General features: G+C 41.7%; 1 protein-coding gene across 3 annotated transcripts; it reads left to right on the forward strand.

The window, feature by feature from the left end:
* The first annotated feature begins 1,366 nt into the window (after positions 1 to 1,366).
* LOC137412711 (keratin, type 1 cytoskeletal 11-like) lies at positions 1,367 to 12,437 on the forward strand. Of its 3 annotated transcripts, none has more exons than XM_078787045.1 (11): positions 1,490 to 1,895; positions 2,003 to 2,085; positions 2,443 to 2,599; positions 7,608 to 7,772; positions 7,903 to 8,028; positions 8,120 to 8,340; positions 8,545 to 8,609; positions 8,694 to 8,846; positions 9,533 to 9,548; positions 9,650 to 9,684; positions 12,131 to 12,437. In XM_078787045.1, the coding sequence occupies exons 1-11, from the start codon at positions 1,566 to 1,568 to the stop codon at positions 12,223 to 12,225; spliced, it is 1,446 nt and encodes a 481-aa protein (XP_078643171.1). In that variant the 5' UTR covers positions 1,490 to 1,565; the 3' UTR covers positions 12,226 to 12,437. The 3 variants fall into 3 exon arrangements, with proteins under 3 accessions (XP_078643170.1, XP_078643171.1, XP_078643172.1); XM_078787046.1 differs by having other exon boundaries at positions 8,736 to 8,846; XM_078787044.1 differs by having other exon boundaries at positions 1,367 to 1,895; positions 8,545 to 8,846.
* Positions 12,438 to 14,249: the final 1,812 nt, after the last annotated feature.

Genomic DNA, 14,249 nt, shown 5'->3' on the forward strand with positions numbered 1-14,249 from the left:
ATCGTTTAAATTCATTTTTCCCTCATCAATCTACACTCAATACCCCACAATGACAAAGAGAAAACAGGATTTTAGAAAGTTTTGCAAATTTATTAAAAAGAAAAAACTGAAATATCACATTGACATAAGTATTCAGACCCTTTGCTATGACACTTGAAATTTAGCTCAGGTGCCTTTCTCTTGATCATCTTTGAGATGTTTCTACACCTTGATTGGAGTCCACCTGTGGCAAATGCAATTGATTGGACATGATTTGGAAAGGCACACACCTGTCTAAATAAGGTCACACGGCTGACAATGGATATCAGAGCAAAAACCAAGCCATGAGGTCGAAGGAACTGCCTGCAGAGCTCAGAGACAGGATTGTGTCGAGGCACAGACCTGGGGAAGCCTACAAAAAAGAATTCTGCTGCATTGAAGGTTCCAAAGAACACAGTGGCCTCCATAATTCTTAAAAGGAAGAAGTTTGGAACAACCAGGACTCTTCCTAGAGCTGGCCGCCCGGCCAAACTGAGCAATCGGGGGAGAAGGGCCTTGGTAAGAGAGGTGACCAAAACCCGATGGTCACGCTGGCTGAGCTCCAGAGATCTTGTGTGGAGATGGGAGAAACTTCCAGAAGGACAACCATCACTGCGACACTCCACCGATCTGGGCTTTATGGCAGAGTGGCCAGACGGAACCCTCTCCTCAGTGAAAGACACATGAAAGCCCGCTTGGAGTTTGCAAAAAAGCACCTAAAGGACTCTCAGACTGTGAGAAACAAGATGCTTTGTGAGAAACAAGGGCTTGTGGGTCCTCCGACCATCACTATCTACTGATGCATGTGTTCTTCTCGTAACCCCCTCTTGATTAAAATTCCAAAATCAATACTTACTGCATACCTCAAAACTTTTATTCCTCGCTTCTCCCAGCTATGGGACCACCTTCCACAGGCTGTTTTGTTTCACGCATCCTTCCAGGACCTCAAGCATGTGGTATGCTGCCACCTTATGTTCTTCCCATGCATTTATGTCTTATATTTATTACCCCCATTAACCTTCATGAACCCAACCATCTTATACTTACTCGTTTCAGTGTTTACTGCCCTCATCCCTTTCCACATATCCTGATTGTTTATTCCCATGCTGTTTGTCCCACTGTCAGATCTACTTTGCTCTTCCATGAACCTCACTCCTGTAAAAAAAGAAGAAGAAAAAAATGGACTCAGAACAGCAATAAGCACGGTCTATTTCACAATAGTTACTGTCAATTAAATTAATAACCACACTAAAAATAATCAACAAAAGTGATTTTTTTTTCTTCCAAATTTAGAACTCATGAAAGGAGATTCTTATTATGACAAGGACAACACCCATTTCTACGTGTGGAGAAAGGTGAAAGAATTCTCATTGTTAACAATGACAGAGATTGGCTTGAGGAAATATTTTGCTGTTGGATGACATCCAAATGAAAGGTTATCTTACCGGTGGTGTATATAAAGGCAACACCCCCATGAGGAGAAAACCAGAACTTCCAGTGAAGCTTTGTCAGAACTAGCTCGTTTGTGTTCCTTTTCAGCAGTCAAGATGAGTTCGCGACAGTTCAGCTCTAATTCATTGAATAACTTCGGTTCAGGTCGGAGCATGAGCACCTATCGTGGTGGTGCTGGTGGTGGTGGTGGTGATGGTGGACAAGGTGGACGAGGCTTAAGCTTTTCAAGCGGTCTGCAAGGTAATGAAAAGCAAGCCATGCAATCCCTTAATGAACGTCTCGCCAATTTCATGAATAAGGTTGGCAACCTCGAGAAAGCAAATGCAGAACTAGAACTCAAGATCAAGGAACTGTTGAAAGGTAAAGGTGCACAAGACTCAGACTACGAGTCATACTATGGGATCATCGCAGACTTACGAGCCAAGGTATGTGCACTTGATCCATTGCTGCTTACCTGGTCAGGAATAATTAATGATTAAAACAAAAATAATTTAACATCTAATCATGTATTTTCATGTGTTTGTGTGTGTAGATTCATAATCAAATAATGGAGAATGCCCAAATCAGCCTGGAGATCGACAATGCAAGGCTCGCTGCGGACGACTTTAAAACCAAGTGAGACCGCAGATGTTGCGCATGACCCACCATCATGAACAACAATCCTAGTTTGTGTCCTGAACAGATCTGCTAAGTATCATCTTGTGCAGATTTGTTTTGTCAGAGTTGAAATGCACTAAAATTGAATTGAGGCACTGGATATGTCTATAAGTTACATCTATTCTTAGATAACAATTGTTAACGTTGGTTGGGATTCAGCTATAAAACAAAAAAATGTTGGAATATGTGTACAATGAGACCTTGAGTTTTGTCGTGAATTTCACTTCATATCTTCCCCTTTACTGGATCCAGCAGTAAATTCATGGAATTGGATTTCTTCTCAAAAGTGAAATCAAAATGCTCCGCTGATTGCAGGTTGGACAACGAAACTACTTTGCGCACTACTGTGGAAGCTGATATCGACAACTTGCACGGACTGCGCGATGAGTACACGATGGCAACTTCATCAATGAAGGGAGAGCTGGAGGCACTGCAGGATGAGTTGGACTTCTTGAAGAAAAACCATGCGGAGGTTTGAATACTTCTTCTTTCACCAGAAACATTCCAAAAACCGTTGATGGAATTTCATGGAATTTCATAATTGGATGGAAATTCGATGGAATTTCATATTTTCCAAGAAAATGTAAAATTTAAGCAATTATTTTCGTCAAGAAATATACTCATTTTGCAATATAATAACAAGAAAAAGAGGAATCAGAGATTGCAAACCCTCGCCAGGATGTATTTTCAGTGGTTTATAAGGCTTTTGTGTTCAAACAAATGTGGCGGCCGAACCACGTGACCGATGACGTTATCATTTTTTTTTCCAAACTAATTTATTCCGAGATTATCCTCAAGAAATTTCATCTTGATCGGATGAAGTTTTGTACTTGTATTTTCAGTGGTTTTTAAGGCTTTTGTGTTAAAACAAATATGGCGGCTGGACCATGTGACCGATGACCCCAATTTTTTTTTTTTCTAAACGAATTTATTCCTAGGTTATGCTCAAGAAATTTCATCTTGATCGGATGAAGTTTTGTACTTGTCGAATTATGACGTCATAATGGAGGCACCTACGACATCATCATTAACATATTTTATTCCCCATGGAGAGTTCTTTACAATGAGCCATGTCTCAATTTTTTCTATTCGGCACTTGCGGAGATATAGAGGTTTTTTTTTTTTTGTATTTTTTTTTTGTATACAAGATCGAGGCTCATGAAAGAGCGAACAATAATCACACAGAAAGACAAACCGACACATAAAACATCGGGAGCGGTAGACAAGATGGGGAGAGAGGAGGAAGGACACAAACACAACATTATTTTGAGAGCAGGTACCGAGAGACATGGAGACATCGAGAGATCTGTGAGAGGGAGAGGGCATTGGGGGCGGGGAATGGGAAGGGGGGGGGGGGGAGGGGGTGGGAGAGGTACAAAACATATGGACACTGCCAGGACTTCCAGGAAAGAAGTTGGAATTTCAAACAAGGTGGATCTGGGGTGAATTAGCAGGGGTAGAAAAGATCAAGGTTTTAGATGGGGGAAGATAAGAGATGGTGGTGAACAGCTGTTTTAAAGACCTGGAGGGACGAGTGGGATTGAAGGGAGTGAGGGAGTTTGTTCCAGAGGCGGGAGAAAAGAGGAATGAAAGAGTGAAGGTGAGCAGAGAGCCGAGATTTCGGCAGTTTAACCATCAGAGAGTTGCTGGCAGATCTTGTGCGACCTGTAGGAATATTTGGGGGACAGAGCACAGAGAGAGCTGGGGGTGCAAGGCCGGAGAGGAGTCGGTAGAAGACAGAAAGACCACCTACCTGCCTGCGGTGAGTGAGTGAAAGGCCCTCAGAGATAGCTTCATCACGGGAGATTCCAATAATTCTGAAAGCTTTGGTTTCGACAGCGTGAAGCCGATCTCGGTGTGAGGCAGGAGCACCGGCCCATAGGGGAGAACAGTATTCCATTGAGCTGCGGATGAAAGCCTTGTATGTGGTGAGGAGCTCAGGTGTGCCGAGGAAGGACTTCGCACGACGGAGGATGCCCAGTCGGCGACTGGCTTTGGAGGCCAGGTTGGAAATGTGGTTTTTCCCAAGAAAGATCATGGCAGATAGTGAGACCCAAAAGCTCGAGCGACAGAACTTCTTGGAGAGGATTGTTGAGAAAGTAGATGGGAGGGTTGTCCAGTCGATCTTTTCGGAGAGACATAGTAAGAGTGTGAGATTTGTCAGGATTGAAAGACATGTTCCACTTGTTTGACCAGTCTGTGATTTTGTCCAAGTCTTCAGAGAGTGAGGAGGCTGCAGACTGCCGATCTGAGGGCAGAGGAATGGAGTGGCAGAGAGTGGAGTCATCAGCAAAGAGATAGAGAGGATTTTCCAGAGAGTCGGAGAGATCATTGATAAAGACCAGAAAAAGCACAGGGCCCAGAACACTGCCTTGGGGAACTCCAGCCTGAACAGGAAGGGGAGTTGAGAGAAATCCATTCAGGGCCACACGTTGACTACGACCAGAGAGGAAGTCCGCAAGCCATGCATGGAGATTTCCATGGATACCATAGGAGGAGAGTTTGGTGAGCAGAGCTGGGTGCCAGACCGTATCGAAGGCACGTGATATGTCGAGGGAGACAGCTCTGATTTCCTGTTTGGCATTGAGGACCTCCATCCATTGTTGAGACAGCAGAAGCAGCATGTCCAGAGTAGAGTGACCTGGTCTGAAACCAAATTGATGATCAGAGATCAAGCCATTGGAGAAGAGGAAAGATTTCATATCCGAAGCAATGATGGATTCCATGACTTTGCTGATAATTGGGAGCAGGCTGATTGGTCTGTAGTTGCAAGGATCTGTTTTTGCACCTTTTTTGTGTAAAGCGGTAATGTTTGCTGATTTCCAGGATGCTGGCAGATGACCTTGAGCAAAAGAGAGGGTGAAAAGGACAGAGAGAGGGTGAGATAGAGCAGCAGAGCAGGATTTTAGGACCCGTGGGCTGATGCCGTCTGGTCCAATTGCAGAATCAGAGTCGAGGTTAGACAAAAACTCCTCCACCTTGTCAGGAGAGAAGGACACAGAGTCCAGGAGCAGTTGGGTTCGACTGGGAAGGGTGGGAACAGAGAGAGATGGGTTTGGGACACAAGATTTTGAGGCAAACACAGAGTTGAGGCATTCGGCTTTGTCACGTGCGATGTCAACTGTGTGGCCATTTGAGGTAAGGGAGGGGATGGAGGGGGAACAAACACCAGAAACGGATTTGACCAGACGCCACCAGGATTCGGAGGAAGGAGACAGGTTTGAGAGTTCATTCTTGAGTGTGGAGAGATAGTGCTTCCTGGCACTCCTGAGGGTAGACACACACTTGTTCCGAGCTTGGTGGAAGGAACTGAGATTGCCTTCAGTTGGATTTGCCTTCCAAGAGGCAAAGGCAAGTTGTTTCAGGGCAACTGCCTCACCACAAGATTCAGTGTACCATGGACGGGAGGAAGGGTAAGACATCTGAAGACGAGATGGGATAAATCTGTGCATGAGAGAGAGCAGTTTGCTTTGGAAGAATTCCCAGGAAGAATTGATGTCAGAGGCAGTGGAGATGGGATTTCGTGCAAATTTCGAGGTGCAAACTTTTCGGTTTTTCCAAGATGGCGGCCGAACCACGTGACTTATGACGTCATAATTATGATCAAAAACTTCTACAGGTGGAGTTGCACCTATGGTGAAAATTCCGTGTCAATCGGACCAACGGTTGCAGAGAAAATCATATTTATTCTCTGCGGACAAACAGACAAACAGACAAACAAACAAATAGACAAACAAACAGACAAACAAATAGACAAACAAACGGTCTCAAATGCAATACCCTCTCCTCTGGCGAGGGTAATAATAATAATAATAACAATAATAATGATAATAATGATAATAATAATAATAATAATAATAACTAGAACGGCACTCAGTAGAGAGCATACCTCCGCCTGGTTGGTCCTATCACTCAATGGTGAAGAATCACTTAACAATTTCTCGTAGCCGGATCTGAATCCAGATCTTCTCCAAAATCTAATCATTTCGTCCTTGTCACATACGCTACATCTCTCCCAAATTTCGTCCGAATCCGTCCACAACGTTTTGAGATATTTTGTTCACAAACGGACAGACAGACAAACAAACAGACAGACAGACAGACAGGGGTGAAAACATAACCTCCATCCACCTTTGGTGGCGGAGGTAATAATAAGAAATTTTATTTACATATAGTACTTTTCAAATACAAAGAAATTTCAAAGCACTGAATTTAGGAAAATCAGTTAATCAAGGAAAAAAGAAATAAAAAGAAATGTAACAAGAATCAAAGTATAGTAGACTATAATTACAGAAAAAAAACAAGTACAGTATATATGGAAATATAGAATCAAATTTCATTAAATACAATGTCTTCTGATAAATAGGGGAGAGGGGGTAAGGGGAGGGGGGGGGGGGGCGGGGGAAATCAAATTGCATACAGTGGAAATAATAACATCGTTGACCAGTACTTTTTGCAAAGCAGGTTACTTAAAGGCAAGGCAGTAAAGGTGGGTTTTAAGCCGAGATATAGAACCTGTAATAAAACTGGATGCCTTCAGGTGATCTGGTAGCTTATTCCATAGGTGGGGTGCAACCGAGCAAAAAGCCCGGTCCGCCATTGTGGGCAACCACATCCTGAGCACAGATAGGAGACCGACAGTGCTCGACCTAAGGGTGCATGTGGGTGTGCAATGGCCAAGTAAACTTTCCAAATATGTGAGGCAGGTGCCATGTAAAATCTTAAAACCAAAAGTGAAATTTTAAACTAAATTCGATATTTCACTGGCAATCAATGCAAGGAAGCCAGCACAGGAGTGATGTGCTCTATTTTCTTATTTTGGTTAAACCCCATACAGCACTATCCTGAACATATTGCAGCGTTTGAAGGGATTTGGCAAGTAAACCAACAGAGAGTGAATTGCAGTAATCAAGCATGGAAGAGATAAATCGCAATATCTACAATTATTTGATATTTCATGAGAAATTATTTAACACGTCAATGTAAATATAAGGTGGTGGAAAATGGTTTGCCTGCGATGAGTAAAAACGTTTATCAAAGTAAATATGTTGATTTCTCTGCTGTGAGAAACTCTTTGAGGTAATAATCGTTGCTAAACAATATTCTGATCACAGGACTTCTGAAGTGTAATACGATAGATGATAGATTGATATTTCTTATGTTCTTTAAAGCTTTCTCTTCTCTAAAATATCAGCCCCGTTTGTTGTTAACAGACTGTGGTGGTGATATTTCCTGGTGGGCCACATGTCCATGTAAAATGGAATAAAGAATGTCAGCACAAAATTAATGCTCAACACAGTTCGTGTGGTCAGAAGACATGGTTATTGAGAAATACACAAAGTATAACTTATCACTGTTATTGTAAGATAAGATATGTGTCGTCATAGAAATATGGCATTTTAACAAGTCGGAAATACAACTTTACTTGGAATATATATGGACATTATTCAATAAACTCCTTCAACTTTCTCCCCCTTTAGGAAGTTGCAGCATTGAAGGCGCAGATTTCTGGTTCCAGCATGTCTGTGGAGGTTGATGCCCAACAAGGTCCAAACATTATGCAGATGTTGGATGATATGAGAAGCAGATATGAAGCTGATATAGAAAGGAACAGGGCTGAGGCTGAACAAGCTTTTCAACTACAGGTCAGTTTTTGTAAAAGTTAGACATTGTGAGAGCAACGTAGTTGTAGTTGGAATAACAACATCATGTTACTTAAGTTATGCGTGCCAATGATGAAATTGTTCCTTCCATTACCTTGAAATGTTATTTTAGGCTGAGCAGGTGCAGCAGGTTGCAGTCCAACAAAACCAAGCTGCAATGTCTTCGAAGAATGAGGTCACTGAAATGCGACAAAGTATGCAGGTCCTACAGAGTGAGCTGGCAACTTTACGAGGCCAGGTAAGCTGGATAAGTAAAACTCAGGTGTCTGTTTTATGTGACAATTATCGTCCTTATAAAAAATAAAGTTAGAGTATGTTCTGTATTCTAGATTCCCTCTTTGGAAGACACGCTGGATGACACAAGATGCAGAAAACAACGTGAACTGGAATCGTATCTGAACAGGTTGGAACAACTTGAGGGAGACCTTGCAAGCGCACGCGGGGATATCAACGGCCAGAAATGTGATTACGCCAAACTCCTGGATGAAAAGATGCAGCTTGAAGCTGAGATTGAAACATATCGCCGTTTGCTGGATGGAGGAGGCAGCGGGTAACTTAACAAGCTATTTTGTAGCATTTCTAGCCAAGCAATGTGTGTCAATTGTGAAAAATAAAAAGGTATTTTAATTTTTTTTCTTTAATGTGTAAAACCCCCCAAAAAACAAAACTACAACACATCAAGTGTAAAGCACTCTCTATTTGTTTGAAGATACTGAAAGCCTTTCTCATCATGATATTATAATGTTTTCTCCAGAGTTGAAATGTCATCATCCTCATCTTCATCATCAAAGGGAATGAGGTCAGGATCTGGAGGAACAGGTTCAGGATCTGGAGGAACAGGTTCAGGGTCTGGAGGAACAGGTTCAGGGTCTGGAGGAACAGGTTCAGGGTCTGGAGGAACAGGTTCAGGATCTGGAGGAACAGGTTCAGGATCTGGAGGAACAGGTTCAGGGTCTGGTGGATTAAGTCTCAAGACTGGTGGATTAAGTCTCGGGTCTGGAGGATTAAGTCTCGGGTCTGGAGGATTAAGTCTCGGGTCTGGAGGTTTCAGTGAACGTAAGTACCATACCTTTAATTAAGAAGTCCCAGCGAATGCAAGAACTCTGCTTTCAAATGGATAAAGATTCTGAAGGATAAACAAGTGCCAAACACTTGGAGGGGAGGAGGGGGTGTTTATTTGAATACTCTGTTCTTAATTAGGGTATGTGTAGATTAGGGAATGTTTCTAATTCGGGTATGTTTCTAATTAGGGTATGTGTAGATTAGGGTATGTTTCTAATTAGGGTATGTTTCTAATTAGGGTATGTTTCTAATTAGGGTATGTTTCTAATTAGGGTATGTTTCTACTTATGTAGAAAAGAAAACGCATTTGCATTTCTTGGATGATTGTTGTCTTGTTCTTAGAACGACTTGGAACATCCATGTACTTTTCCAATACGATATTCATGTCTCTATACAGTTACATCTCCAGTGTTACAAAACTAAAATGGTTATTCATTTGAATCATCCTCTGAATGAAGAAATTGTATTTAAGCGAATCAAGTCAAAATCAAATTTTACCAAAGTTGTTGTTATATCTGGAATACAAAGGTCACTATTATGCATTATTATGTCCTCATCGACGAACAGAGATCTTTAAAGTGTATTTTAAGGGTTGAAATTGAAAGTAACTTTGGATATTCTCTGTCCATCCCTCCCCCTCCCACTGCTCCGCTTCCAAACTCGCAACGATTCTTCCACAGAAGTCATCAAGACAGAGTAAGGATTTGTAATAATTTTCATTTTACTGGATGGTGTAATTACTCGATGGTGTGAAATACTCAATTTTAACTTGCTCATCATGTGTTTCTAATTTCCAGGCTACATGAAAACAAAGCATCAAAAGAACCTGTCGGTAAGGTTAACATTCGTTTGGACAATGAATGCAATGAAATTTTCATGAAGAAAACTAGAGCCAATGAGGAGGCTGATAGGAAGGCCTAGGGGTACGCACACTCGTACCTAAGCCGTCTAGCCTGGATTTAAATCCCGACCCAGCTCTAAACTATTATCCTGGCGTTGCACAGGCAGAGTGATTCATGTGTATGCCGTCGCTTGGATGGATGCTAAACGGACGTCCCATCTGCCGGTTTTATTTAGTGAATGATAAACACCCCATGGTGTCCGCTGTGAAGAGTAGGCTAGCTATCACCGGCATCATGACCAAATTCCAAATTCCTGCTCTAACTACTGCTTGGATACTGGGAAGGCAATGTCAAACTACCCAGTTTAATCCTTGCTCAGAAATCTGCCTCAGCAGTACCAACGTTCTGTGAAGAGTATGGTACATAAGAGAGAGAGAGAGAGTTGAAGAGAGAGGGGAATTAATTAATTATTTAATTTGCAGTGTTAATTTGCAAGGTGTTATCATCCAATGTCTACAAAATAGCTTTTTCTAAAACTTAACTGTATACTGGCTGAAGTACCTGACCTGGTATTGCCCAGGGAAATTCAATTAAACCCTCTAATCATTAAATTTGTGTTGTTGAGAACAAATCACAACAAATTAACATACGATCTTCACAACACATATTACTCGATCACTCCCGGGAGAAAAAAAAACCCAGGCAGTGCATAAGCACAACACCTGGTCGAGGCCTGAAGGCCAATTATCTGGTTTTATCTGGGGTCATTTTTTTATTATCCAAACATAGCCCTTGACCTTCCTCTGGATGAAAGAGGAGGGTATGCAATGTTTGGTTGCACTGGTTCCTGCAGAGTCCGAATGCATAAACGAACAAACAAACTTTCTTCTTTATAAATTAGATATCACCCTCTGGGTGTGTCAAGTTTGCGCATTACTTGCTCAAAAAAACTATAGTCTGTGTTTTGCAAGAAGACTATTCATGTTAGTGTGGTGTCGGCTTAAAGGGTTCTAGATGGTCTGAACACTCTAAAGGATACGTTCCAATCGTAGTTAGTGTTGAAGGGGTCAAAAGGGTCTCGTCTCTCAAGCATTTAAAAAGGGTCTAAAAAGGTCCAAGTGGTCTAACGGTCTAAATGGTCAAGGGGCCAAGCTGTCTCATCTGTCTGAAGAATGTATGGGGTTACAGTGGTGTTAAGGTCTAAGGGGTGAAAAGATCAAAATGTTCTGGGGTCTAAAGGGTAAAAAGGTCAAAAGAGTGAAGGGATCTAAAGGTGTGTAAAGTGTCAAAAGGGTCTTAAAGGTAAAAGGGTTCTCAAGGGTATTCAATGTCTTCAAGGTTCTTACAGATCTTTGGGGTCAAAAGGTTATTTGGGGTCTTATGGGTCTTTGACGTCTGAAAGTTCTTAAGGGTCTTTGGAGGTCTAAAAGATATTTGGGGTAAAAAGGGTCTTTGAGGACTAAAGGGTCTTCAAAATCTTAAGGGTCATAAAGTGTCTTGTGGGTCTTCAGGGATTTAAAGGGTTTTAGTGGTCTTAGAGGCCTTAAGGGTCTTAAACAGTCTTAGGAGTCTTCAGGGTCTAATTTCTCAAGCATGTGAAAAGTCTTCTCTCAAGCATGTAATCTATTATCTCAAGCATGGAAAAAGCATGCAAAGGCAGGTGTTAGAGGTCTTCAGAGTCTTTAAAGACTGAGGTGGTGACTGAAAATACCCTAAGGACAATCCCTGGATCAGACTTGGGCTGTGTGCCAAATTTTGTGGTTGTCGGCCATGCGGCCTTTGCAAAAAACACAAACATACAGACAGACAGACGACGAATTATATTTATTATATCTCACTTGGCATTTTTTATCCATCACTATGATAATGGATTTAATCACAAGACGGCATGTCGTGCTTCACACATATTCTGCTCTAGCCATTCCATCATTTGCCTGAGGTCATCTTCCATTTGCTTGGAAGTCAGCAAACATCACCTTCATTAACCATCCTTGCTGCTTGTAAATATGGCGTGAGCAAAAATCATTTCCACTTCACTGCGAAGTGTCGGGTGACTTGGTTTGAACCTTCCTTTAAAATGAGTGAACTTGGACATTTTGAAAATTTCGAATTATTCTCACTCAGATTTTAACTCAATCAGATCACCATAATGCAAATTATCAAGTTATTTAAACCTTCTTTTTGTAAGGGAAGATTATTTGAAATACCGGATACCACCGGGTGGCGCTATATGATGCATTTACAACGAAAGAATTGGGGTCTTCTCCAATACAAAACAAAAAAAAACAAACAAAAAAAAAATACAATAAAATACCCCAAAAAATAAATATATAAATCCACTTTTGTAGTTTAGGTGAGTAAATGCTTCATGAATTATGATATTTTTGTAAATGATTGAATTTTTTACAATAACGAACAAAATGTGTTGTGTTGCAGTTGAGCAGAGGAGGAGAATACAAATTGTAACAGAAGTTTTTGTGAACGGGGAAAAGACGGGTGAAGAGGTGCAAACTTCTGAAGAACCTTTCTAGTAATTACTTCTACTCCTGTTCAATCACATCCAAGTTTGACGAAAAGCTTCGCTGTTTTGACTTGTTATTCGAGGGCTTATTTCTGGGGTTTTAAAAAATATGGTTTTCCCTTCCAGACATTAAGAACAGGTGGCTAAGCAATGGTGCTCGGTGGCGAAATGCTTGCTCATCCTTGAAGCAGAAATGCAATAAAATTAATGATCATGCTGTTTCTTGTTGTACTGTAACTGAAACACAACAGTAAGATGCAATCCCTGGATCACAAATAAACAGCATTCACCTTCAACACAAGAAACAACATAGAATGAATGAATGAATGATCGTTTTAAGGCCATTTTCCCCCGCTAGAGCGGGGGTTGGACCTTGCGGGCCCCATGACAATCATGGTTCCCTGTTTGAGGCAATGTTTTTATGGCCGGATGCCCTTCCTGACGCCAACCCTTGGTCACGCTCTTATGATGCACAGGGATACAGTGTACCTATTCTAAGCCGGGGTACACACCGGGATCATTCATCCCAGCAAGCTGGTGCTCAATTTGCCGACCTCGGAAGGATGACAGGCTGAGTCAACCCCCCTGGTGTTAATTCAGCAATCGACCGGGATTCGAACCCAGGATCCTAGGATCCCAAGCCGGCACCCTAACCGCGAAGCCAACGCCAGGCTAAAAACAACACAAGAAACAAGAAACAACATAGGAAATAAAGAAATGGAAAAAGTCACTTTGGTACTTAGTGACCAACATCCTCACAGAAGTTAAAATCAGCAAGTGATGAGAAAACATACCTCGTGTTGATACTGATGATATAACAATTTCATTTCACTCTTCTTCATATTCGTGTTTGGAAAAAGAAAATAATGAGCAAATGAACGCAAAAGTATTCAAACTGATTTCTATCCAAAGATAAGAATAAGATTGGAATTTTACTTCCTCAACATTTTACAAAAATGATCAAAAACCTTTTTCCAACCATGAAAGAATCTACGTATTTCCTTTTTAATAATTCCACTTTTTTATGTTGAAGGTTCCAGTCACGGACTATATAGTCCTCATCGAGGCAAGGCCTTAAATATAAGAGCTGCATAAAGAGAAATAAAAGAGAGATAATAAAAGGTCAGGAGTGAAACTGAGTATGAGAAGTGTATGATCAAAGGTGGATGATGTTTTTTGTGAGAAAGAGAGAGTGAAGCTAGCCCGGTAGCTAAAGTTTGAGTGAGACAGTAAGTAAGACCAGCGATCTTGACACGGAGAGTGTAAGATGGTTCCGGGCACCACTTTTAACGCTCCTAAGTCAGAAAGCTCGTACTACCCTGAGCGGTTGCTGTCTTCAACCTACTACCTAAAAATCAATCTCCAACCGGATGGGTGTTTTTTAAGGAGGCACCATCTCTGTACTGGATGGCCATTGGCTCACTAAGGGAGGTCATTCGCCCTTTAACAGGTATTGTTTTTAGTCCTGCATGTTGGCAAAATCACCCTTCCCACTGGCAAGCCAGTAAGGGTAGTCGGTTTAGTCGCTGACTACACGACCATGCGCAGGTAGCACTGCGTTACGTGTTAACAGTGGCCGTCAAGAAGCCGACCTGACTTCAAGAAAAACCGACTTGACGCTGCATACGAAAAGAAAGACAACTTCAGAGATTCATCCCAACATTATTCAAAACAAGTACAGATACATTCAAAATACACCGCCCCCATGCCAAATAATTAAATATCCTACAGCGTGGCATTGCCAGGGTGCCTGTGGCGCCTGGCAATACCGCAGTGCAGCTCATAGAGTGCATTGGGAGGGAGAGGTGTACAATAATTGATTGATTAATTGCATAATTAAAATCAAGAAAAGATTATCATAAAATATTTTCTTAATCAATGGCTAATAGCAAGCATAACTAAACCACTAGTGCTTCATCCGAAGATGTATTGTTGCGGATCCTGGGTTCGGCGACATACTAAGGGGGGTTTAAGCCCTGCTCCCCCTCGAATTCCGGGTCCACGAGGCCAACAACCACAACTACACTAGTGGTG

The sequence above is a fragment of the Myxine glutinosa genome, chromosome 11 (assembly GCF_964187855.1).
Source record: "Myxine glutinosa chromosome 11, kmMyxGlut1.1, whole genome shotgun sequence".
Classification (NCBI taxonomy): Eukaryota; Metazoa; Chordata; class Myxini; order Myxiniformes; family Myxinidae; genus Myxine; species Myxine glutinosa.

Coding starts and splice junctions, on each gene's coding strand:
- LOC137412711 (XM_078787044.1), top strand. CDS start 1,566: ATGAGTTCGCGACAGTTCAGCTCTAATTCATTGAATAACTTCGGTTCA. Junction 1,896..2,002: donor TCGCAGACTTACGAGCCAAG/GTATGTGCACTT, acceptor TTGTGTGTGTAG/ATTCATAATCAAATAATGGA. Junction 9,685..12,130: donor AGCATCAAAAGAACCTGTCG/GTAAGGTTAACA, acceptor GTTGTGTTGCAG/TTGAGCAGAGGAGGAGAATA.